Source organism: Sparus aurata, chromosome 21 (genome assembly GCF_900880675.1).
Source record: "Sparus aurata chromosome 21, fSpaAur1.1, whole genome shotgun sequence".
NCBI lineage: Eukaryota > Metazoa > Chordata > Actinopteri > Spariformes > Sparidae > Sparus > Sparus aurata.
The window spans coordinates 8,051,299-8,077,924 of record NC_044207.1 but is presented as its reverse complement, the minus strand read 5'-3'; the positions used below and the strand labels follow the sequence as shown (position 1 = coordinate 8,077,924).

Genomic DNA, 26,626 nt, shown 5'->3' with positions numbered 1-26,626 from the left:
AATGATAGTTTAAATTACAGTTAACCCTTCATATGAAGCGATGTAACTGAAATCAATCGCTGTGAACGTCTCATTAACATGTCATTAAGAACATTAGAACCAGACAATGATTTGGACGCGTTTTATGAAAGCGCCTTCCTGCGTGAAAAGCGGGGAAATATCATCAAATAAATCCTTTAAATAATAATCCTCAACACGATTCATTAATGAATGCATTTACGGGTATTTGCAATATAAAAGGAAAGTGACTGTGCCGCCTTTAACAGAGAAACACATGTCTCAAAATAACTACAGAGGAAAACAAACAAGAAAAAAAGAAGAGCTCACTTTTCTGTATCAGTTTTTTTTGTGTTCATGACAAATATGCTACAAAATAAAACAACGGAAACAAAGTGGACTCCAGACCGTCCCGTGTGTGCTGAGCGTGGTGCCGTTTTAACATGCTGAAAATAAGGTGTTTCTGTAAAAAACCTCCTCTCATCTATTTTTCCATTTTATGAGATCATTACTGCTTACTAATGTGGAGGGTTGGAAAACAAAAGCGCTCGGCTGTCCGTTAGAAGTCTGGGCTGCTTGATCCGACAAATCAATAAAAATCAATGCTGAGGGATTCATCACGCCGGGTTCACGGGATGTGAATGTGGAGTTTGTGATTATTTTTTTTTTTTTTTTTTTTGAGGAACTATAATTCAATCTTCACAGTGCGGTGAGTTCAATGACCCGCCTCGGGCGCACCTCCGCTCCAAACGTGTGTTTTTACGCGCTATTTATTGCTGGCAGCGAGACGACTTTTTAACTTGGAAATTACTACTAATAGCCCTGCTGCATTTTTCCCACACTACTAATTTTATTATTCCCCTGCTCGGAGAGTTGCGGCTTTGTGCTGCACTGCGCGCTGATCCGGGCGCGACTGCTCACTTGTTTGCTTCAGTGAGGTCCCTCTTTTTTAAAAAGGGCATGGACGTGATTAAGTCTGAGCGGCGGCGCGAGAAAAAGAAAGGAAGGACTGAGAACACATTGGTGAAATATTTCTACCGACAATAACCGAGCCGACTTCCAGAGGAACTGAGAGGAATAAAAATAAAGGCAGGCTCGTCTAAAGCTGTCCGTCAAACTGAATTCAAACTTGAATATATGGAATTAAAAAAAACTAAAAACAAATAAATTCTCACTGACTTCGCCCACACTACAAAGAATATAAGGAGGAAAAACACGAAAAGTAGAAATAAAAACACACTCCTCCTTCAATAACGAAGTGAGAGCTGCGTGCCAAAATAACAAAAACAAACCTGAGCTCTGTTACACATAATAATCTCGACTTCATGATGAGACACGGCAGACTGCAGAAAAGTCGAATGAAAAGTGAATGTCGCAACCGGTAACACCGGCTCAGCAGCGGCGGCTGCAGCGGCCCGGGTCCTGGCTCTTGGGGGAAGCCGACTTTGGCTCACTGTGCTCGGCCATGAAGCTGCAAGGCCCCCGGGACTTCCTCTGGCTGGGCGCTGCTTATTTAGGGGGGAGGATGTAAATTACAGTGGCTCCCCAGTTAACAGGTGTTTCCCAACTGCGTGTAGGCCTGTGTGTGCGTGTGCACGTGCGCGCCACGCAGCGAGTTGCTTTCTTTTTGAATCGGAGCCTTGTGTTTCTGTGGGAGAGGAGCGGACACTCATTTGTTGCGCATTCAAGAGAACGTGTATTCACACACGCTGGTGGAGGAAGGCGCCACCTCACACATTCTGTCTGTTTAATTCTAGTTCAGGATTTAGTTTCTTTTCTTTTTTCGTAACATTTTAATAATTTTGTTTTTAATTTAATTGCTAGGATCATTTTTGGATCATTCAAAATGAAAGTTTAAAATCAGAAATCGAAACACAAATTCATTCATGCAGATTGGTTATCCTGTTTTTACAGTGTAGTTTGCGGTCCATAATTTCTTAGTACATTTCTATGTCAGTGATTCATTAAAATCAGCGTCATCGGGGGTTTTATCGGATCCCAGATAACGGGACCAGCATGCGGCGGCTCGCCCTCGCTTCAGTCCTCCAGAGCAACAGTAACTTTCACTGAACAGCAGCGACAGAACGAGTCAGCGGACTCTACCCTGCTGCTGTTTTCATGTGAACAACTTAAAGTCAACTTTTTTTTAAAATAAATGTAGTCAATGCAGGCCTGCTGACTGACGCTCGTTATCGAGGATCTGACGGGTAATGATGAGAAAAGATCTCAGCAGCTCTGCGGGAATAGTGAAGATTCCAGTTTCTTTTGCAGCATTGGTTTGCGCTTTTAATTCCTTTGCCGAGATGTTGGCGAATAATTCAAGTGTCCAATCACTAACCTGAGAGGAGATAACCAGCCTTCCTCAACAGCACTGACTGAATCAATATTCAGAGTGGTAAAAAGTGGAGGTATCGGTCGCTCCGTGCGGCCGCGCAGGACACTTGTAATGTCCTCCTGTGTGCTGATGGTAATGTATGCGTAATGACACACGCACGCTCCTGAAACAAGTGTTCTCAAGAAGCCACCCCAGTGTTTGGGAACCACGCGCGTGCACATACGCACATACAAGAACAGTTGTTAATGTATACACACTCACGCGCACACGCGTACAAGTCCGTGTCCAAACGGAGACAGTCCGTGCCGTGACTTTTTCTATCTCTCTCTCTATATATTTCTTCCTTTCTGTTTTTGCGCGTAAAAAAAAGACGCCGCCGCGCACAGCGACGAAAGCGCACAAACCCCGAGAAAGTTTTACTGGAACGACTCGAGAACCGCTTCCAAAACAGAGAGAAGCGGCGGGACGCGAAAAAAGGCGTGGAGGCACAAACTGTATGAGCTTCAAACCCAACAACAACAACAACAAAAAGACAGTCGGTGTTACTCACCTCGCCGTGGCAGAATCCGCTTCTCCTGCAGACGACTCCTCGGTTCCCGGCTTCTTCTTTTTTTTTTATCCTCACAACAAACGGAAAACTTTTTTTCTGCGGAGTGGGAATCTCAGTAGCACTGGCCCTTCTGGCTCCTGCGCAGCGGCAGCGGAGATAACGGGAGGCGCTTTGTGGAAGCAAAAGTAGTTAACACCTCCCTGTTAGGTTACCAAAGCGCAGCCCGAGAGGAGGACAGAGAGAGCGAGGGGGAGAGAGAGAGAGAGAGGCTGACTTTCCACAAACACACTGTAAAGTGGGTATCAATAGCGCAATCGCGCGTGCAGCCCCTCCGCTGAAACACCGAGAGGGACGATCAGTGAGAGCAGAGAGGAGTGAAGCCGGTGAGGCAGCGCAGGATCGCAGAGACGGTGGCAGGCGGTGGTGGTGGTGGTGGTGTGAGGGGAAGGGGGGGTGGTGGGGGTCTCAACAGCGACGTGTGTGAGGCTTGAGCTGGGCTGCGCGAGGCTGAGCTGGGAGTGTGGGGGTGGATGGGGAGGACGGGGGAGGGAGGGAGGGGAGGGAGGGGTGTCCAGAGCGCTCCGAGGTGCAGTGCTGCCGCGCAGCGCTCAGTGACTGACTGACAGACACACAGACACACACCACCGCGCTGCCTTTTCTTGGTTAAAACACACTTTTATTTCATTCTCATTACTTGTTAGTGATTTTAGTGAAAGCGTTTGATCCTCTCTGGACATCAGACTGCCTCCAAACAGCGGACTGCCTGCTTTCTTTCCTGTAAAGAATCTGGATCACTTTGTTTCCTCTCCAGTGTGAGAGGGGACCGGACATCGTTAATATCCTATAGGCCCCACTTGTGTCTATTTGTGTCTTTACTTAATACAGTAAATACAATCTACTGTTACAACATTTCATCCATGACAAAGTCAATTCTACCAACACTGTGCTTTCATCCTCTAGTTCCACAAGATAATGAGTAATTAGGGCGGAATTAAAGAATCAAAGACTGAATGTAGTTTTTACATTTCTGGGGAGTGTGTTGGTCCGTGTGCGTGTGTGGACGCCCCCCCACCCACCCACCCTCGCCGCCTCTCCCCTCGGTCTGCTGTTTCGTTCCCCTGGGTGATTTCCACTGCGCTTTGTGCGCAAAGTGAATGAATTATCCCCCTCCTCTCCCTTTCGCTCTCCCTCTCCTCTCCTCTCTTTCACCCGCTGGAGAGACTGCTCGCCATACAGCCAATGAAGTCCACCTCTTAACAAAAAGAGGTGGACTACAGACACTCTTATAAAGTGCGCACTAGAGACTGAAGTTAGAGAGACAGAGGGAAGCTCATCGCACAGCCGCCGCTGTGTGGGAACGTCCCGGCACCGATCAGCCAAAACGCTTCCACGACGTTTAAATATCAAGTGTGAAAGGTGCACTGTGGGAAAAGTCCTCCACGTAGACTTCCAACAACCAGGGCGCTATCTGACGCGTATTATTCGCCAAAATCAGCTGTTAGGGCGGTCTCGGATCATTTTGTTGGAGATGATCCCGAGCATCTATGTTTGTTTTTAATTCATCATTTTATTGATTTTTGTGGACTCTTTGTCTCAATTTGGACTTCACTGGGCTCGATTCATTCTGTGTAAACACACATTTCCGTAACCACCACCGCAGCACTGACAGCTCGGTGCATGCACACACTCTTTAAGTTTCAGTTTGTCTGGTTCAGTTTCATCATGGCACAGTAAAGACGCACAGCTCATTTCTGATGCACACGCGAGTTTTACCTCTAATAATTTGCCCTGGAGTATTACACCTGAAACATTTCCGGTTCTGTGGACAGTTACAGGCCCAATAATTCGTAACTGTCCACAGACAGTTTGAGCAGTGAACACAGCACAGTGTGGAATGTGTGTGTTCGGTGGACAGGGCGTGTGTCACACTGTGGGGGGAACAGAGAGACGAGGAGCAGAGAAGCCTCTTGTCCCCTTGTCTTCCTCTGCACTACACCCCCCTGGTGGTCACATGTGGAACTGATCAATAAACTCACAGCTCTGGACCAACTTTTCTCCTCTGTTGTAACTTATTTTGGGTCAGTAACTGAAAGAAAATAAGTGATGCTGTAGTGGAAGAAATATGCTTTCATGCTTAAACGTACAAAGTTGGTTGTAAAACTGACTTAAGGGGATTCCTTCAATAACGCAATTATGGATTTATATGAACATAACTTTTTTTTTTTTAGAGAAAACACTCAGATCAGGCTGATCAGTAACTAAAACCGGATGGTTACATTGGCTGCATGAGTTGCATATGTCCACCTAATTGCAACTGACTGTGGCCAGGACACTTGGTGGGAATAAACAAATGTAGATCAACATGACTTTTGACCAGTACGATTAAAGTATGGATGATTTTCACGAGAAAGAAAACAAGACGAGGACTCGTGACACAGAGGAATAACACAATACACAAAGAAACCATTAAAAAGCTTCAGAATTAAAAGCCCTGAGAAGACTCATTCACATGCTCTTTAGACAGCACATTCTGTAAAGATCGAGGAGGACTCTAAAAATAGTTAACATCTTTAGTATCATCAGATAAAAATGTCGAAACCCTGGCTGGTAAGAAGGGGCGATACATGATATGAAATCCTTTCTCAGTGACGTCAAAACTCAAGTCACTGAACGTTGCTTCGGTCAAATGAGCCTGAAATCAACTATCTGAGATCCAGCATGATAATTCAAGATAAGGTGTAAACACAATGGCCTTCTTATGTTAAGCTCATCTAATATCTCCCAACCACAGTTGATCATGCACAATGTGTGATGGTTTTCTAATGGAACTCACACTTTGATCTGGTTGCACTCTATAATGTACCAATGTTTTAGGTAACAAAAGCGTGGGAAAAGTGAAGAGGGTTGTGTGTGTGTGTGTGTGTGTGTGTGTATGTGTGTGTGTGTGTGTGCTGGGTGGTCTCCATACACATGAGGAGCAGTAGCAGTGCCATTAGTGCTGTGTTGTCTTGCTAATAGGCTCAGTTTGGAGTCAATGGGCTGACTGAGGAAGAGGACCATCCATGTATTAGATCCCTCTCCATTCAAAGTCTAATGCCACCCTTTAGCCCAGCCCCTCTGATGTTTTTAAATGCTGCCTCTGTGTGTACTGACTAGGAAGCACTTTGATAGCACTTGTTTCACTGCTCAGGCATCTGCACGGCTGCTTTCCCCCTACTCTAGAGAAAAGGCATTCCCCCTGCAGAGGTGGAAGGGATACTATAGATGTGCTTAAAGGAATGTAAGACATATGGAATATTTAGTGGGCAGGTTCACCGAAATAGTAAATAACCTCTAGTGGTACGTAGCTATGGCTATGTGTAGTATGTAGATGATTTAAATTTGACTTGCCTTGAGGCATCTGCCTCGAAACTACCACACTGATGGATAAGAATGGGATTTTGCCTATTGAAAGAATATATTCCAACAGGAGTAGCTCTACAGAATCAGTGTCTTCGGACATGGTTTCTGCTTCGCTATGCGCAGGTTTCATTGGAACTTCTTTGTGCTGATTGTTTTCTGTGGAATATCTATAGATGTAAACCAGCTCAATCTCATTAATCTGAGCGCAAACAACGAGATTTCAAACTTTCGAACCGAGTGTAGTGCATACACCAAAGTTCAATTTTGCTGGTAGATTATATGCCAATCATTCAAATTCAGATCTGATTCATAGACAGGTGACCTATGTCATCATGGTTAAAAAAAAAAAAAAAATGTGTTTATCCCAGTTTGGTTAGGTTTGGAATAAATGTCTTTACGAACGTGACTGAATTTAGGGTTAGGGTTAGGGAAATGTTTTACGTCCATCAATGTTGACCTTTGGTTTCACAAGGGACACAAACACTGTTCTCCTAGGTGAAAGCCCCTGTAGGTTTGATCTATCAACCCCGAGTGCCAACCTTCCTGTACGTTCTCGCTCTTGGCCTACATGCTGCTTTCTACTGTTCTCTGTTTTCTGGCGCGCTTGTGATGTCGAACATGCCATATCAGAAAAAATAAACCAAAAAACAAAACACAACAGAAAGGCAAACTCGTCGTCTGGCAATGGGAAAGAAGTCAATCAACTATTCTTAGCCGGTGTCCTTGTCTTTAAGAGACCTGCATTTACACATTTATTTTGGTGTAAAAATGGTAATGGTAAGTTCCTGAATGCAACAAATGTCTGATAAGCCATCTTCTCCTGCACTCAGAACTCCCCTCGCACAAGCGTACAACACTGCGTGTCATCTGAACCAGGTTAACATTGGGTCTTATTCTGTTTTTCAGCAGATTTCTTCTCATCCATCAGAAGTGAGTCATGTCCTTGTGTTATGAAACCCCTGACATCTCCTCGGATATGACAGAGTGATAATGAAAAGCCAAGCTGACAGCGGAGGGCCGGGGCTGCCCTCTTGCTGCCTGCTTTCACCTCTGCTTGGCCGGGTTTATCCTTAAATGGAATTCCACTTTTTCAAAACTCTGAACTCTCAGGGCTGGACCGAGGCGAGTCGAGTGGAAAGGGTGTGACAAGCTGTGGCTTTCTGCTTTGTTTATGTTGCTTGTTGGCATGGCTATTGGGCATCCTCTTTAAATGGTAAAACACAGCAATCAGGAGGGGGGGAAAGGTGCTGTTACGCGGACAATTTCAGTTTTTTGTTGCTGGTCGCTGTACAAACAGCTTAAGATAAAGGTTTCCTTGCAGGGACTCCATGCCTATTTTATGGCTTGAACCAGTAATCTATGATATTTTAAAGCAGCTCAAACTTGACCCTGCCTACCACCCAGTGACTAAAGTAATACCCTGTTAGGTCCTTTACACCACGTGGGACTTAATTCCTTAAACAAACCATGTTTGAGTGTGATTTACAGCTAATCTGGACAGGCGACGGTCATTTCTATCTTTCCTTTAATAATTTACGATTGTTGGAATTTATAGCAGCGGCTCCCCAGCCGTGCATGCCGCCAAATCCATATGTCTGTAATATAATGAGATTTTAGCGCAGCGAGATTATAAATTATGGTGTGATTTGTTCTCTCGCTGTTTTGTCAGGGCATAGCCTTTGAGTGTGTGTGTGTGTGTGTGTGTGTGTAGCTTGGGGACATGGCTGGCATTTGGCTGCCACGACGCTCTAATTGCTGACGTACACACAGATAGATGGGACCTGATGGTTGGTGTCGCCACTGGAGGGAGGGATGAGAGAGGAGATAGAGGAGGAGTGAGGGACGAAAGGCGAGGAAGAGGGGAGGACGAGGAGAAAGAAGAGGAATAGCTGACTGGAGGAGATGAGGAGGGGAGGATGAGGAGAAAGAGGGCATCGGTGGATGGATGGAGGGACAAGTAAGGAGAAGAGATATTGTCTTGTGGCGGGAGACACAGCTGCCAGCAGCTACATGGCCCAGCGGTTAACCACAGTGAGGGAGCCACATTTAGAGAAAGGGAAGCAGAGAGACCGAGAGAGGAGGGACACAGACTCAGCCACATTCATCTCGCTCTCAGATCCGTTGCTCCAGGGAGCTGTTGGAAAATGAAGAATTACATGGCCCTGATCAGATTACATTACTGAACAAGTGATTACATGCATTTGACTCTTGTACAAAAGAACAAAAAAAAAATGAAGGGAGGGAAAGGAAACATACATGATCTGATTAATTATGTAATTATGTGGTATTTGTTCTGGCTATGATACATGGACAGCGTTCTGAGGGAAGGTAGATGGGTAAATTTCATCAATGCCTCACCGCTTGACACGGAAAGCTGCTTTAATATAAATGTTGATTTTGTGCCAGTCGTCACTTACAGACCTGACTGCTACTTAAAAAAATATTCTCTGTCATTAGATTTGGTGTGCATTAAGAAAGGAGAGGAAAAAGTCATGATGCCTGATGAATAAATAAATCTGAAGAAAACAAAACACAATGCTGAAATGCTCCAGAGTTTGTAATTGATGGGTTAAGATGTAATTTTCAAATTGATCACCTAATGCCTTTGGTGAGATATATAAAAAAAAAAGCTTTAACATAACTGGTATATCCCATTTGTTATTCATCAAGGCCGGGCTCACACTACTGGAGTATCGGGCTGATTCAACCCTGATTTGTCACTCCCGACAATTGGAGTAGAAATCCAGACGGAGAGCTGGGTCGGTCCTGCAGGTCCGCCCAGATTATCTGGTAATATGATGTTAAAAATATTCTGTCACTAGATTTGGTTTGCATGAAAAAGGGGGAGGAAAAAGCCATACAGATCTTAAAATACTGTCTTTAAACCTCATTGGGGCCACACTGATGAATATCAAACGTGCCTGAAATCTAGGATTCAAAATCTGGACAACCACAATTGTCATTACACCAGTTCTTTCACAGTAGCCAATGAGAGAAATATCCCAGAGCAGCACACTACTGCTGATAGATAATAAAACCAGCTGTCACCCCCTGTTCTCATTACTTCTGCTTTTCTTTTTGTTTTTCTCACTGCAAAGTATTAACGTTGTGCCACGTCTTCATTTGCTTACATTTGAGATCATGTGAGAGAGACCACGCCAGGTGCTCCATTGCTCCCTCTGGCTGTGAAAAATCTGCAAAGATCGTTTCATGTACGTCATGAAACCTGTTTAACCTTCGGCAGATTGCACCACTTGTTAGCGTTTGTATGTTTAATGGTAATGATAATTGGCAATTGTTAGGTCTATAAAATGTTAAAAAATTCAGAAAAATGCTCATTAAAAACTTACACAGCAACATCATATCGCTTCTTTTGTCCAACCAACAGTCCAAAACCCAAACTATCTTCATTTACTATCATTAATGACAAGTTGAAGCAGCAAATCCTTAAATTTAAATGCACTGTACTGCACTCCTTCCTTACTAAAAACCAAAGACATAAGTAGTGTGGTGATGCAGGAGTTGTCTTCACTGTTAAACAACCACAGCTATTGATGAAAATGTGTCTACCTTGTATGCTCCCAGATGAGGCAAAGTTTGTCTCTTTCGCCAATTTCTCTCCTCACTCTCTGACTCTCTGCTGGAAGTTATAGCAAAAGGCAAGCAAATGAAACACACAGTTACCTAGCGTAAACTTTCTGTGGGTTTGAACCTTGTTGGAAACAATTGGTATAATGTAAGTACACAACTGTCAAATGTTAACTCTGTGCTTTTTCTCAGTGCCAAAAATAAGATTGTGTTTTAATTCAACAAATTAACAGACAAAAGATTAAAGAAAGGCTTTCAGTTAAACTGATTTTGTTGTTTAAATTAAGAATTCGTCGGCCCATATCAACGGTAACAATACAAATACGAACACATCCATATCCGTGGATGACAACAAAAACAGCAATATCAAAATATCCGAAAATAATACTGGTGCAAATTTATGGGTTGAAATATCGTGTCGGCTTGAAGACCGAGAACGATCAGAGTGTATTCCCTCCCTCGTCGCCCCGGTTGCTCCGTCATCTTCAAACATTCCACGGGGAGTGACTTGTTATTTGCTCTGAGCTGTCTGCATGGTTTGGCTTTTTGATTAGAGAGAGGCAGAAAAGAAAGAGAGCGGGAGACAGAGGGAGAGAGCAGAGATAGTGAAGAGAGAGACAGTCTTCAGGCACATGTCAAGCAATGTCACAGATAATCACACATCGCCCTAAAATAGCTTTGAAAATGACAGTGTTGGGGGGTGGGCTGGGGAGGGTGATGTTGAGGTTTAGGGGGGCGTAAGAGATGCATTGGAGCACATGTACCATAATTAAAGACTAGATAAAGTTAATTTCTGACAACTCCCTGGGGGAACATGTATCAAGGGCAACATATAAGTCTTATCTGTGGAAAATAAGAGCAGAGCTGGGGGGGTTACATGACTATCTAACATACATCTGCTTTGTTCTCTGAAACAGAGATAAATATAAGGGGGGTGACTGCAGTGACAGATGGAGAAAGAGTAATTTCCTCAGTCAGTCAGGTGAAGATGGTTAGGTGGCCTCCTTCTATCATCATCTACCCAGTAAAACCAGCCTATTTCATAGTCCACATAATCTCCATATTACTGCTTCCACTGACGCTGTCTCCGCTACTGCTGGGGTGATTGCTCAGACCATTGCAAAGAAGTCAATTTCCTTTTATAACTAAAGGTATAATATGTAACATTTCCGCATGTAAATGCCGGAAAAACGACTAGACCATTATTATATATTTAGTTTAGTTGTATACCCCAATATTTCCATCAATGTTCAAACTCTGAGAAATATTTTGTCTTATTCATGGTAATTATGCATTTTGTATTGTTGCTATGATGTCTAGGTGAGTCAGGAAGGAAGCAAGCAAACGGGACCAAACTTAACGTGAACATCATCAGAGTCATGTCAGATAACGTAGATTACCATCGACAATGGTGTTTGATGAACAATGAAGACAACATCTCCCTTGATTCCAGGCTACTTCATGTCTTTTGTTTTCCTTTGATTGAGAGACCCCCCTAATGGTAGAAATGACATATTGTGTATTTAAATGATTGTGTGGCAGTGTTTAGAAAATCCAAATCTGTGTCTTTTACATTGGCATGGATGTTACGAAGTACATCCACTTCAGGGCAGCAGAGTCTACAGTCACTGACAACGACTATCATGGCGACTGTAGAGGAGGCCATTAAATACACGCAACATAAAAACAACATTTGAAACAATCGAACTTTTTCTGAAAAATGGCCTCTGTGAAAGCACGTGTGGTTACAAGATTTCCCCTCGCTTCAAAGACATCATTAGGTGGAACTGACTGTGAGCATTTGTCCACTAAGACCACAAGCAGGACACAACCAAAAATTATGTGAGGTGAGGTCTGTTTACTTGTATGGCAAACCCACTGATAAGCACTGAAATCTCGGCCTGTGACATGTTGAAACATAGTGCAGCATTAGCACAAGAAGAAAAGAGTTGGCTAAAGTTTTCAACAATTACAACAGTAGCCACGATAAGTGACACATCACCCCGGACAAAGTAAGGATGTAGCACCAAAAGTGTATTGAATTGAGCACGAGTAAGATTTCCTTTCAAAGTGAGCTTGAATGTTACTTGTTTTGCTCGGACTGCTTGGAAACATTTTTCAGTGGAGGAAGTAAGGCAGCTGAAACATTTTCCACTTGTGATAAACAGTGTCAGCTGTCAATTTAATCATAAAGAAACTTTTAAATACAAATACGGTGGAATAAACAAATGGCCCAGAATTTTGTACCTCTAGCGGCCGCTTTTATTTATTTTTTTGTTGGAATGATTTGCCCATCCACTTTACGGCCGCTCTGCAGAAGCTGGTAGTTAAGCTAAAAATAATGTTTATTCCTGCAGACGTTTAATGGTCCGTCAAATGGGATAACAAGGACGGCTGATTTGTGGGTCTTTCTCTGCAATTACCCAGCCTTCCTACTTCCTCCCTGTTTAAATTAAACAAGCCATTGATTTTATGCTGAATATTATTGTGCCATATTCTTCGCAAGCGCTTTTGATAGAGATATGGAGTGATTGGACTCAGACACACTCAAAGAAAGACAGACACGTGAAGCAAAGCCAAGGAGGAGACAAGCAAACGGGAGACTTGGTTTTTGTTTTTTTTTCTTTTCTAACATTTTAAATGTACATTTTGTAAACTGATTCCTATTAATAATCGTCTCTCCTTCACACCTACAGACACACATGAACACACAAACACACACAGATAAAGAAAAAAGGATCACATGTAACTATGCTCTCTCTCTGCTTGGACTGTCTTCTTCAAGACTGACATTATATAGACTTTGACAATTTTGGACAGCAAATTAAATCTTTTGTCGTACAAACTCAGAAATTCAATAGATTTATTTTCATCTCGTTCTGTTTCTGTCAAAACACTGATGAAGAAAATGTGTTATCACTCAACTGACAAGTATGTATTAAAGAAGAATATATTAAGTGTTCAGAAGAATCTCGAAACTGGACATCCTAGTTTCAGAGATTTGATTGGTCCAACATCTCAAAATGTTACGGTGCAGGTGAACAAAGCCCTCCACTCTCAGAGCTGCAGCAGAGGTCAGCCATAAGTCATGACTAATTCAATGTGTGATAACAAAACTACAGAATATGATAAAGGTTTTCTCTCCCATTTTTGTGAAATTAATGTATACAATATTCTTTAAAGATAATACGGGCGGTGACGTTTGTAGGACAATATAAACGTCACCGCCTGACTGACACTTCGTGTATAATGTGGCTTCAGTGCACCACACAGCACGCTAAGGATTGCTGGACCCTCTTATGATGCTTGTGATAGATTTGTTTCCCAACAAACCTGCATGTTTTTGCCAAAGCTCTGTTCTTGCATTCTAATGACTACCCGTTGCATCACGGTGAGCGAGAAAACATGTGATCCAATATCAAGTTTGGCCAAAGGGAAAAGGGGACGAGACAAGCACATTAAGAAAAACAGCCTGCGCATTACGGTTTGAGCTACAAATAACACAACTCTTGCCCTGTGTACTGCAGGTCAATGCAAACACTTACTACAGCGAGTACATTTGGATATCTCTTCCACTGTGTTAGTCATGCTTCTGCAGACAATTATGTTTCACTGTTGTGTTTGAAGGAAAAACAAGATCACCTTTGACAGGTTCATCATGGAGGCCTTCTAGAGGCATTTTGCCTGACTTGGCAGCCTGACAGTCAGCGACTCTATTAGCCATGTGTTTTCATCCAAAACACAGGACTCTTTTCCCGGGGTTTCTAAGCACATGCACCCTGAGCAGACGCCGCAGTCACTAAGGAGTGAAGATTACACAGAGAAGTCAAGTGACAAATTCAAGTGGCCAGAAGAAATATCAATTCATTTAGGACCAGTGAGCAGCAAGCCAGCTGTCAGAGAGAGCGGGAGAGAGAGATCAAAAGGGCTTACCCCCAATATGACAGATGCATTAGAGACGAGAGCAAGACAGTTAATTTTGTGTGTCTGAGTGTGTGTGAGTGTGTGTGTGTGTGTGTGTGTGTGTGTGTGTGTGTGTGTGTGTGTGTGTGTGTGTTCATTCTGGAATCTCCAGTGTGTCTTCAGCCAGTCAAGTGGTTAGACCCATCCATTGTGTTTTGGAACAACAAAGAAAGGTAAACGTGAACATGGTGAGCTCAATGCGAAATGAATCTCTTCAAGAGAAAATCCACCCAGTTAACACTGTGAAAACACAGCCACCGGGCATGTACCTTAATACTTTTTGTGGTGCCTACAAAGCATCTACATAGCTGCTGTAGCTCCAATATGTAGTCACATTTTTAAGGATGTGCAGAGTCTATAAGTTAAGGTAGATGTAACCCCTTCATTTAAACCCTGGAATACGGTCTTACACTGTGGGTCATCGCACAAAAAAAGTTATGTGTCCTTAGAAAAGTGTTTGGGTTAACCATTACTGTTTTTCTATGAGATCTAGTGGAAGATCAGAGAAGAGTTGCTGTTCCTTTGTGTTAAAAGATGCTTATTAATGTGGTTGCAGGATCTATTCAGGATCCACGGATGACGTGATGCTCCACGGAGGCTTACCTGTGGAGGTATTCTTGGCGTATCCAACTGAGTGAAGAACACATCGCAGATCCAGAACATGCTGAAGGGATTATAAATGCCATCTGGCATCTGTTCCGACAGAGCTGGAGGACATGGTTTGGGATAAGGACTCCTGGGCTCCTGTCACCATGGGCCGGACCTGGCGAGCAGTGGAAAACCAATGCTGAAGTGAAGCTGGTTGATTAATGCTGTTTTTAATGTGAAATGGTATTGCATCGAGCCACATTGTTGCAGAATATACCTTATTTAGTCCTGTTCATCCAATGACATGCATTATATGTAAGTCAATCCATAGTTTATTGATCCTCACCCATGTTTATAGCATTCATCTTAAATAGGAATCAGGCCATAGTCTAATCCATGTTTTATAGTTAACATATTGTCATTGTAGTAAACATGTTGGTCTATAATGGCCGTGTGATTGAAATAATAGTAAAATCAGAGCAACACTGCCTATAATGGGAATGGTGCTGCTTATGGCTAAATCAATATTCATGTATATATTAGGCCAATATTTCGTGAGAGGCAATTACCGCTGTAGTGAAATGGTGTCACTGTGTGTGAAACAAAATGACTTGGAAGTGTGGAACATTTTGATTAGGCCTTTTCAAGGTGATCTCGGGACATTTTTATGTGTCACTTCTTCCCTTCTCTCTCCTCCCGTCTCCCTCCTTTCTTTGATAAAAGAAAAGAGGTGTACAGATGTTGAAGTGTGCTGACATGTCCTTGTGGAGGGATTTCAACCATGATGCTAATAACAATAATTAGCTCCTAAGTGTTTGCGGAGGGGGAGGTAGATACATGAATATTCTCCCATTGTGTGTGTGAGTGAGTGTTCCAGGACGAATGGCTTCCCCGTGTCTTTTTAAAAGGACAAATTAGCCATAATTGCTTGTTTCAGGGGTCTGCGGATGAAGGCAGCTTTTTGCTACTTCATTATGCCCGTTTTAACTCTCCAAGATCACACACACATAAACACGCACACGCAGTTAGACCATTGAATCTATTAACAACATAATATTGTGACTATTTATGAGCAACACAGCAATTAAATTGGATCAGACTACATTTATTTCATAATGAAAATTGCTGAGTTACGAAGGAGAGCAACTGGAATAGCACTGAATGCAACTGTTTAAGAGTAAAACTCCTATTAAAATGATTAGATGTTAAAACTGTTGAGCTAGCACAAGCAAAGTTTAATTGAAATAAATCGACATTAATACATTTCATCTTCTACTTGTACTAAACACATAGGGACTAAATCCATACACCACTTAAAGCAATCAAGGGGAGGACATTTTCCAATGTGCAAAGACAGACTCTCCCTTCAGCTTTGATTAGTGTTACAGTCCGTCTTTCTCGGCCGTTAGATATTTGAGAAATTATTATTAATAACAAAATAATTTCCACAGATTAACCCCATTCTGGCATTATTCTTGATCTCATGGCCTTTAGGAAATTGATCTGGGGAAAGATTGATGGCTCTCCTGCTGTTTTAAAACGTTTGTCCTTGCTGGTCTGTTTTTTTCCATTCGTCTCCTTTTGTACCGGAATTACGTTTCCAGACGTCTGTTTAATGATGCAGATGTATCTCTGAATGTGACATTGAAACAAACTCCACGTACCTACATTTGAGATTTTCAGCTTTTTTGTTCACCCATCAGATACAGTGAGTAAAGTAAATTTTTTCTCCAGCTCTAGTCCGCAGTCGACATTACAGTACCAGCAACTGAGGTCACATACACTCCAATCTTGCCACACAAAAGATTTTGGTTCACTTTCTATGTGAATGAACCAAAACTACAGGGCTGCATTTTCTGTGTCAGAAAATTAAGTCCCTGCAAGACAACAAAAGTGTCATCCAGCATAAAGGTTAATTTAATTCAAAGGGATAATTGATATTCATAAAATGCAAACTGACATGTAAAAAGTTTTTTTTTTTTTTGCTGCACTTGACATCATCTCAGTTCTCCCCCTGAGGTCTTCTCCCTTTAGCCTATAATTTTAGCTTTGCAGGTCAGTGTTGAGTGTTCCCTGGTTACACAGCCAGGAGAAAGGTGATTTTTGGATGTGCTGCCATCAACATAAGTGTGTTGAGCTTAATAGACGACGAGAACATTGGACAGCAGTATTCGCTGCCCTCATTATCCACAGGGTGAAATGAAATGATTTTTAGAGGTAAGAAGGGATGTCATTGCAGTGTAAGAGTTGAGAAAGGGAAAAAGGAGAGTCGTGTTGATGCATCTTTTTTCCCCTCATCATTGTCATCCAGGTAAAGATATATGAGGAAGTTTGACTGATTCTAAAGCCAGAAATAGGGGGATCTATTATGCTAATTTCCTGCTTTATATTTGTATTGTTGGATTTCATTAGATTATCTTTGCATGATTCATATAAAAAACAAAATTAAATCTTATTTGTAGCATATTGGCCCTTTATCAGACCTGCAAACTCCTCAGAGTAAAAAAGGCGACAATGTCATGGGGAGGGTAACATTATGCTATATAAGAAATGGGACTGACAACTTCTCTCATGAAATGCGCAACAGCACACAACTTTAATCTGCTGCAGAATGAATAAAAAGCAAGTTTTAACACTTCTGTCTGCACTTCTGTTTGACAGTGTGCCTGCAGTGCATGGCTGCCCTTGTTTGCATAGTTAATAGCCGTTTTTATACTGGGCAGCAAGCCGCCAATTTGGCCGTCCTTTTTGCGGCCAGGTCCGTGGATTTAGACAGAGGGAAATTGCCGGAAATTGCGTGAGATGGGCGGAGGTGTCAATGACGTGCACTGTTGTGCGACCCACAGCCAGGGAGTTTTAAAACCAGGAAACAGCTGATCACAGCAGTCAGTTCATCACTTCATCTGCGGACGTCAAGATGAGCAACTGGAAAGCCGCTGAGATCCAGGAGATGCTAGCGACTCCTCGGCCTCTTTAGCGGTTTGGTTGTGTTCGCTTGTTGTTGTAGCGGCAAGCTACGAACGGTCGCTACTTTCAAATTAAAAGCCCCCCACTACGAACCCAGTTCTAAACTCCAATGGGGTGCAATGTAAAGCTCTTGTTTTGAAGACAAAATTATCGTCTTTTTGACAGAGAATGCAACGTACTTTACCTTTCGCCTCCAGTCAGTCCCCTCACCTCAGCATCATCGACACGTCTTGAAAATGAGTTGTTGGCCGAAAGTGGAACGCCCAAGCTGAGGTCGACCAAGCTGTCAGTAGGCTGCACCACCGAGAGATCATGGGCATAGTCCAGGCAGGAAGAGCAGGGCTAGGATGGGGAGAAACGCCACGGTTCTGGTCCAAGGCTAACCGCAAGCAGAGGAAAGAGATGGTGGTGGCGGAGGTGTCAAGGATAGAGGAAGAACGCTACAAGATCAAGGCTGTGTCACAGGGCCGATAAGGAAGCTGGACAACCTGGGAGGGAATTGTCAACCGGAACATCAATTGGTCTGACCTGTGGAAGATCCCACAGGCAAGGATCAGCTTCCTCGTTCGAGCAACTTACGACACGCTTCCCTGTCCCCATAACCTTCACCAATGGTTCGGGAACGAGGAAAGCTGCTCACTCTGCAATGCCCCCAATGCAAGCCTCCAGCACATCTTGTCGGGCTGCAAGATCGCACTCTCCCAGGGGCGCTATAGATGGCGTCACGACCAGGTCCTGAGGAAACTGGCTGAGGTGCTGGAGGGTTGTCGACAGGGCAGCAAAGAATCACCACCTGCAGAGAACCACACCAGCTTTGTCACGGAGGGGGACGGACAAAGATACACCAGGCCAAGAGAGACATCAAGGCCCTTTTCCCCTGACCTGGAGTGGGACATGAGGGTCAATCTAAACAAGCAACTCCAGTTCCCCACGGAGATCATAACTACATCTCTCCGCCCTGACATTGTGGTGTGGTCCAACAAGGCAAGAGCGGTGCACCTCATCGAGCTGACTGTGCCTTCAGAAGAGGGGATTGAGGCCGCCTATGAGCGCAAGAAGGCCAAGTACTCCGAGCTGGCTGCGGAATGCCGGGAGGCTGGCTGGAAGTCCACCATCTACCCAGTGGAGGCTGGCTGCCGAGGCTACGTGGGGCTGTCAACCACACGCCTCCTAAGGGGTTGCAGGAGTGACTGGAGGGAAGCTGAGGAAGGCCACAAAGCAGCTGGCAGAGGAGGCCGAGAAAGGCAGCTTTTGGCTCTGGCTGAGGAGGAAGGAGAGGAACTGGGGAAAGAACACCTAACCCCGACAACAGCCGCAGGGGGTAACTTCTATCAGCTGCAGGGGGTGACAGGGAGACGTCCTTGTCACTGCTCCGCCACCAGGAGACGTTCTAGTGATTAAAGGAGCGAAACGTTGGTGAACGATGGTTCCTAGCTGATGACCCTGCAGCTGACCTGTGGGCACCGGAGGAGGTGCGACAGGCAGCAATGCCAAGCAGGAAATACCATCTACCTGTACATTAGCTATAGAGATAGAAAAGTTGTTTTTATTGAATTCAAGTCTCCCTTCAGGCGCGCACATGTTCGCAGTTCACTGATAATCTCTGGTACACGTCCATGTCCCGTCCATACCCCCCCCCCCCCCCCAAAAAAAACTCTCCGGTTCTACGCGATTCATGTGACTGACCCAATTGACCAAGGAAACGGCGATTGTCGCAGAAAAGCGACAAGTTTGCAGGTATGCTTTATGCAGCCCTCATGTCTGAAATACTGTCTGATCACCCCCTCCCAAAAAGCACACTTTCTTCTGTTTGGACAAACCTCACCCATGGATGACAGTATACAAAGACCTCATAACTTAACCCTTGTGTTATGTTCGTTTCTCAGGAGCAGCAATATTGTTCCTGAGTCAATTTGACCTGGTACATGTTTAATTATCCAAAAGTGTCAGAAACCAAAAAATCCCAACAAATATTGTTTATATCTCATTATGAACTCCATTACTAACCATTTCAATCAATATTTAATGCAATGGTGTTCTTTACCTCTCACAGATCATGGCTCATTGAGGACAATTCACTTGTTTTAAAAAAAAAAAATGCACATTAAAACTTTTTTTTAAAGTATATTGGAAATACCTACATATCAAATACAATTGTTTTAGACGGCATTGATATCGTTTTGAATTTGTTTTTACATTTTGAATTTCTTTCTTTTTATGGAGTGATGTTGATAAATTAACAGGAGACACATCTTCTGTTCAGGGTCAAATTGACCCGCTGACTTACAATCCATACAAATGAGTTATGAGGATTTGTATTAAAAGTAAACTCTACCCACTTGTCCCACCCTGTCCTGATAGCTGCCAGCTTGTCTCTCTCCCGTCTGACAGACCTTGTCTCTCGATGATCAAATGGGATTACTCTGGAGAAAATATGAAAAGTGCCCAGAGACATTGTGGCACGAAGTAAAACCCTGACTGTCCCTGCATCCCACAGACTGGCTGTCGATTTAGCCTTTGACTTATAGTCCCCAGCCGGGATGAGGACCCCAAAATATGCATGTAAATGCATTTTATCCAGATCTTTCCACTTCTCGCCCAAAACACACTTTCCTTCTAGAAAGTCATTTTGAGAATGACTTTCTGTATTGAGTTGGCCATGACCAGCTCAAAAGCTGATATTAATTTTGTCACACGAGCTACTGCCATCTTAGAGGGCCCTGGCACTGTCTTTATTATGTTTTCTGTAGACAGTTCTGCCTAATGTATATTTAGGGATGAAGACCACTTTATTTGACTATTTTCTGATGTCATGATCCCCCCCTCTATTTCACTGTCATGATCAAAATAGAGTTCCAGAGCCTCCAGGGCTGTCATCTGTTTACTTGTGCTCCTCATTCTGTAACACTCTGACAGAGAGTATATGATATGTAGCTGCAGAGTACTAACACTTTATGAGGCAATATGCCAAATTGATAATAAAAAACATGGTATATAATTATTTTAAATCAAAGCCCTTCTGTTTTCTTTTCATGAAAACAATCTTTTAAATACTTATCTTAAACTTTGGGTATCTACAAAAATCTATGCCACCAGCTGTGATTAGATACTAGACAGCATTGCTACAGTGGTGGAAAGTACATTGACTGAATGTACTCTCTTCCACTACAATAAGGGAGCTTATACTGGACTTAACATCAAGCTTTTAGTGTGGCTCGGAATACACATACAAGAAATCACTAAAATGCTGAAATTGAGCTCAGAGTGTCTAAAGTAAATGCTGTAAATCTTCAGTTATTACTGTAGTTCTCCACATTCAAGTAAATTCATTTATTTTCCCATGTGGTATAAAATCCATTTTAAAAACCTGAATTTTGCTTAGGCTCGTTTAATTTTTGTCAGGTGACCTTCTCAACTTGAAGTTCATTTGCCCGTTCCCACGCACATCCACAAGCAGCTACACAGACAGATTCTGAAGAACCACTTAGAAACAGCTCATAAGAGTGAGGGACTGCTGGCCTTGAGACTGGCTGTTACACTGTGTGTGAGTGTGAATAAACACACCGAGAATTCAGTATTTATTTGTAATAATAATAATTGTCAAATAAATGTATACATTTTAAATTAATAATAAGACTAATAATAATAACACTAATGATAATAATAATATTAATAATAACAATAAGACTAATAATAACACTAATAATAATAATAATAATAATAATAATAATAAGACTAATAGTAATAAAATAATAATGATAAACTAATATTAATAATAATAATAATAATACATGATACTAACGATACTTGTGATATTAATACTAAAACTAATAATACAACTAAAAGTAAAAATGATAATAGTAAGACTAAGTCCAATAATAACAATAAGATTAATAATAATAAGACTAATAATCATAAAAAATAATAATGATGATAAAACTACAATATACTACTACTAATAATAAGACTAATAATAACAAGGCTAATAATAATAATAATAATAATAAGACTAATAATGATAAAATAATAACGATAATAAAACTAATAATAATAATAATAATAACAAGACTAATAAATAATACTAATGATACTCATGATACTAATACTAAAACTAATAATAAAACTACTACTACAAATAATGATAATAATAATAACAATTAAAATAATAAATATAGTAATACTAATACTAAAACTATTAATAATAAACCTAATAATAATACTAGCTATAACACTAACAAATAAATAAATAAGGGGGAGGGGAAGACGTAGTGGGTGGGGCGAGGCTGGGGTGGAAGGTTTAGGTTAGGATGGTTGTGGGTACAGAGTAGGGAAGACTAAGCCTGGAGAGGGTGAGGTAGGTAGGTGGTAGGAGGTAGAATGGAGTTTTGGGGAGTCCAAACATTCCTCCTCGCAACTGAACATTTCAGTGATTCCTTCTTCTAGCTCTCCTTTTGCGATGACTCTTTGTATGTTTCCTTTCTCTCTCTCCACTTTTACCCTCCTCCTTAATCTCCTCCAGGTCATTGTCCATCTTTGTGCTCTCTTCCTCCCTTTTCTTCTCAGTCTTCTCCTCCTCTCTCTTTTTCTCCTCCTCCTGGGTCACAAGTTTAGTGACTTCCTGTGGAAAGAGAAAAGAAAAATATATAGGCCTATTGTTTTACTTTACACAAAAAAGCTGATTCTGAAGCAGTCCAACACAAGCTGTTAGAATCCAACAGGAGATTATTGGGAAGTAAATTGATGATCTGAGGCAGCTTACCTGCAGCTGGGTGGAGTTGGAGATATGACTCTCTTCCAGAGCGTCACACCGGCTCTTCCACTGTGCTTCACTCTTGTTGAGCTGGGTTTCTTTGAGAGAAAGCTGGTGTAGGGTCTCTACGTAGGCTTTGGTTCTTGCCCGAAGTTTTTCTACTTCCCTGTCAAGGAGGCCAGTTTTTTCCTGAAGCTCCTCTTGGAGACAGCTCACCTCCACCTGCCTGTTGGTCAACACCTGCTCCTGCTCTTGTAGTTTGATGTTGAGCTCCTGAAAAGAGAAAAACAGTAATTTTATTTTATTCAACATAAAAAAGCTGACTCTGAAGCAGTCCAACACAAGGTGTTAGAATCCAACAGGAGATTATTGTGAAGTAAATTGATATGAGGCAGCTTACCTGCAGCTGGGTGGAGTTGGAGATATGACTCTCTTCCAGAGCGTCACACCGGCTCTTCCACTGTGCTTCAATCCTGTTGAGCTGGGTTTCTTTGAGAGAAAGCTGGTGCAGGGTCTCTACGTGGGCTTTGGTTCTTGCCCGACGTTTTTCTATTTCCCTGTCAAGGAGGCCAGTTTTTTCCTGAAGCTCCTCTTGGAGATGGCTCACCTCCACCTGCCTGCTGGTCAACACCTGCTCCTGCTCTTGTAGTTTGATGTTGAGCTCCTGAAAAGAGACAAAAGGGAATTTTTATTTTACTTTATATAAAAAAGCTGATTCTGAAGCAGTCCAACACAAGGTGTTAGAATCAAACAGGAGATTATTGTGAAGTAAACTGATGATCTGAGGCAGCTTACCTGCAGCTGGGTGGAGTTGGAGATATGACTCTCTTCCAGAGCGTCACACCGGCTCTTCCACTGTCCTTCAATCCTGTGGAGTTGGGTTTCTTTGAGAGAAAGCTGGTGCAGGGTCTCTATGTGGGCTTTGGTTCTTGCCCGACGTTTTTCTATTTCCCTGTCGAGGAGGCCATTTTTTTCCTGAAGCTCCTCTTGGAGACGGCTCACCTCCACCTGCCTGCTGGTCAACACCTGCTCCTGCTCTTGTAGTTTGATGTTGAGCTCCTGAAAAGAGAAAAACAGTATTTCTATTTTACTTTACATAAAAAAAGCTGATTCTGAAGCAGTCTAACACAAGCTGTTAGAATCCAAAGGGAGATTATTGTGAAGTAAACTGATGATCCGCGACAGCTTACCTGCAGCTGAGTGGAGTTGGAGACATGGCTCTCTTCCGGGGCATCACACCAGCTCCTCTTGAGCTCTTGCTCTGTCTGAGCCGGCTGGTCCTGGGTATCCACATGGTCTTTCGTGTTGAACCTCCTTATCAGGACGGCTGTCATCAGGACGTGTTCATTATGGTTCAGTTTCTCTTGGAGACGGCTCACCTCCACCTGCCTGCTGGTCAACACCTGCTCCTGCTCTTGTAGTTTGGCGTTGAGCTCCTGAAAAGAGAAAAACAGTATTTTTTTACTCAACATAAAAGACCTGATTCTGAAGCAGTCCAACACAAGCTGTTAGAATCCAACAGGAGATTATTGTGAAGTAAATAGATGATCTGAGGCAGCTTACCTGCAGCTGGGTGGAGTTGGAGATATGACTCTCTTCCAGAGCGTCACACCGGCTCTTCCACTGTCCTTCAATCCTGTTGAGCTGGGTTTCTTTGCGAGACAGCTGCTGCAGGGTCTCTACGTGGACTTTGGTTGTAGCCTGATGTTTTTGTATTTCCATTTTGAGGAGGAAAGTTTTTTCCCGAAGCTCCTCTTGGAGACGACTCACCTCCACCTGTCTGCCAGTCAACACCTGCTTCTGCTCTTGTAGTTTGGTGTTGAGCTCCTGAAAAGAGAAAAAACTTATTTTTATTTTACTTTCAAGCGCAGCTGCTAGAACCCAAAGGAGATTATTGTGAAGTAAACTGATGATCTAAGGCAACGTACCTGCAGCTGGAATGTGTTGGCAACAAGGCCCTTCTCCATGACCTCACATCTCGTTCTCCACTCCTTTGATGCGTAACTGACCACATCGGCGGCGGTTTTGGCCCTTTCTAGAGCTTTGTCCTTGTTGGTCAGCTCTTTCTTGAGTTCACTATTCTCAGTCATCAGAGATTTGTTCTGATCTTTAAGAGACTTAATCTCATTGATGGCTGAGTACAGGGACTCTCTGATTCCTGGGTGAGAGGGCTGCTCATGGGTCCTCTGCTGTACTGCAGCCGGCATGTTCTGGCCGTTAGCGGCAGCAACAAACTGCATTTGCAAATGCTGAAAGACAGAAATACACATGTCAGTCATATAGTCTTGTGTTGCCAATGGATACACAGAAAAGAAAACCTGTGCACTTGTTCACTCAATAAAATCTACTGAAGTCTACGGACAGCAGTTCACACACAGAGCAACATGTCGACACTCTCAACTAATTCAAATCAAACATATTCTCTGAAAACATTTAAGACACTTTTTAGAACATATTATTACTCTACTTAAACATCATGCTGGACTAGAGAGGCACACTGCTGAAAAAAAGTCTCTTCAGGTCAAATAAGGAAATCTTACCAGGTTATTTTCACTGGGACGTCTGTCCATGGCAACACAGTGACTATTTCAAAGTTGGAATGGGAACAGTCGTCAAAATCAAAGTTTAAAAGCTCAACTTGAAAACGGAACAGAGTTTCAGTTGTTGAGCAGAGAGACTTTGATAGATTGCGATAAATCCAAAAAGGTATCCGTTAAATATCGAGTAATCCAGAGGGTATCCGTAGAATATCGAGTATCCAGAAGGTATCCGCTGAATGTCGAGTAATTAAAGGCTTCTTCTCAGAAATGACAAAACGACTTTGATAGCTCAGACTGCCGAACGCAAATGAGGTTTCTACAGATGCACAGGCAACTAAAAGGTTGACGATGGTGTCAACATTCCGAACGTCATGGCAACAGGGGTTCTAAAACTTCTGAATATTTGAAATCAAAGTCAGAATTCTAATTCAAGCAATGATCAAAGGCACCCAGAGACAGTGTTTATGTTTAAATTGTGCCAGGGTTCAACAGACTTCTGCTCTGCATGGTAAAGATGGAGGCAGTGAGGATGTTTCATGGTCTAACTGTCAAATCATATATTAGAACTCACTAACCCAGAGCCTGTGTCCTTAAACACATGAAACATGCCAGTGATGAAAGTATGTCAAGTGTTTATCAGATTTTTAAGAGATTTGTTTGTATAATCAGAGGTAGCCCATATCACACACGTATATCAAACACCTGATTCTGTGTACAGCTTCTTCTAGCTTTGTATGAAGTTATCACAGACACCACATATCACAAATACCAACCCGTATGGCTAGAGATGAGGTGAGACGATCACGACAGTCGTTAAGGTGCATCCTCTGGGAACCATCAATGTCTGTACAATGTTTTTATTGAGAAGTGTTGAGATATTTCACAGGTTGGGTTTAGAAGAGTCAATGCTTTACCAAATACAGAAGGATGAATCCTCTGGAGTGCATGAATGCCTGTACAGAGTTTACTGGCAATCCAAGCAGTTTGTTGAGATAGTGTCATTATTTGAGATCATGTTACTTAAAGCTCCTGTTTGTAAGATGGTAAAACTGACGCTCTGGGTTTCCCAACTCGTCAGATACTGACGCTTTCAGATGGTGGCCGACCCGACCTACAATCCTGAAGTGTCAGTATCTGACGAGTTGGGAAACCCAAAGCGTCAGTTTTACCATCTTACAAACAGGAGCTTTAACAAAAGACTGTTGTGTGTGTCAGTGTTAGAAGAGACTATAGCTCAGTGAGAGAAATTTAACCCTTGTGTTATGTTCGTTTCTCAGGAGCAGCAATATTGTTCCTTGGTCAATCTGACCTGGTACATGTTTAATTATCCAAATGTGTCAGAAACCAAAAAATCCCAATAAATATTGTTTATATCTCATTATGAGCTCTATTACTAACCATTCCAATCAATATTTAGTGCAATGGTGTTCTTTACTTCTCACAGATCACGGTTCATTGAGGATAATTCACTTGTTTGTTTGTTTTTTAAATGCATGTTAAAACTTTTTTTAATGTACATTGGAAAGACCTACATATAAAATACAATAGTTTTATATGACATTGATTTAATTTTTAATTTGTTTTTACATTTTGAATTTCTTTCTTTTTATGGAGTGATGTTGATAAATTAACAGGAGACACATCTTCTGTTCAGGGTCAAATTGATCCGCTGACTTACAATCCATACAAATGAGTTATGAGGATTTGTATTAAAAGTAAACTCTACCCACTTGTCCCACCCTGTCCTGATAGCTGCCAGCTTGTCTCTCTCCCGTCTGACAGACCTTGTCTCCTGATAATCAAATGGGATTACTCTGGAGAAAATATGAAAAGTGCCCAGAGACATTGTGGCACGAAGTAAAACCCTGACTGTCCCTGCATCCCACAGACTGGCTGTCGATTCAGCCTTTGACTTATAGTACCCAGCCGGGATGAGGACCCCAAAA

The 26,626-nt window shown here is 42.5% G+C and overlaps 2 protein-coding genes across 4 annotated transcripts in view; both read right to left on the bottom strand.

The window, feature by feature from the left end:
* The window catches only part of rnf220a (ring finger protein 220a), a 190,641-nt gene extending 171,672 nt beyond the window's left edge, over positions 1 to 18,969 (bottom strand). Inside the window, exons 1-2 of the mRNA XM_030402040.1 lie at positions 17,601 to 18,969; positions 14,439 to 14,598 (exon numbers count right to left, since the gene is read on the bottom strand). The gene's annotated coding sequence lies outside the window, so the exon portion shown is untranslated. The remainder of the gene's footprint in view (positions 1 to 14,438; positions 14,599 to 17,600) is intronic.
* A 2,624-nt stretch (positions 18,970 to 21,593) lies between these two features.
* On the bottom strand, positions 21,594 to 25,004 carry LOC115572196 (trichohyalin-like). 3 transcript variants are annotated; one of them, XM_030402035.1, is made up of 8 exons: positions 24,681 to 25,002; positions 24,069 to 24,389; positions 23,704 to 23,967; positions 23,331 to 23,576; positions 22,936 to 23,199; positions 22,541 to 22,804; positions 22,150 to 22,413; positions 21,596 to 22,008 (listed from the first exon to the last, which is right to left on the bottom strand). In XM_030402035.1, exons 1-8 carry the CDS (start codon positions 24,708 to 24,710, stop codon positions 21,814 to 21,816), a joined length of 1,848 nt encoding a protein of 615 aa, XP_030257895.1. In that variant the 5' UTR covers positions 24,711 to 25,002; the 3' UTR covers positions 21,596 to 21,813. The 3 variants fall into 3 exon arrangements, with proteins under 3 accessions (XP_030257898.1, XP_030257897.1, XP_030257895.1); XM_030402038.1 differs by lacking the exon at positions 22,936 to 23,199 and having other exon boundaries at positions 21,594 to 22,008; positions 24,681 to 25,004; XM_030402037.1 differs by lacking the exon at positions 23,331 to 23,576 and having other exon boundaries at positions 21,594 to 22,008; positions 24,681 to 25,004.
* Positions 25,005 to 26,626: the final 1,622 nt, after the last annotated feature.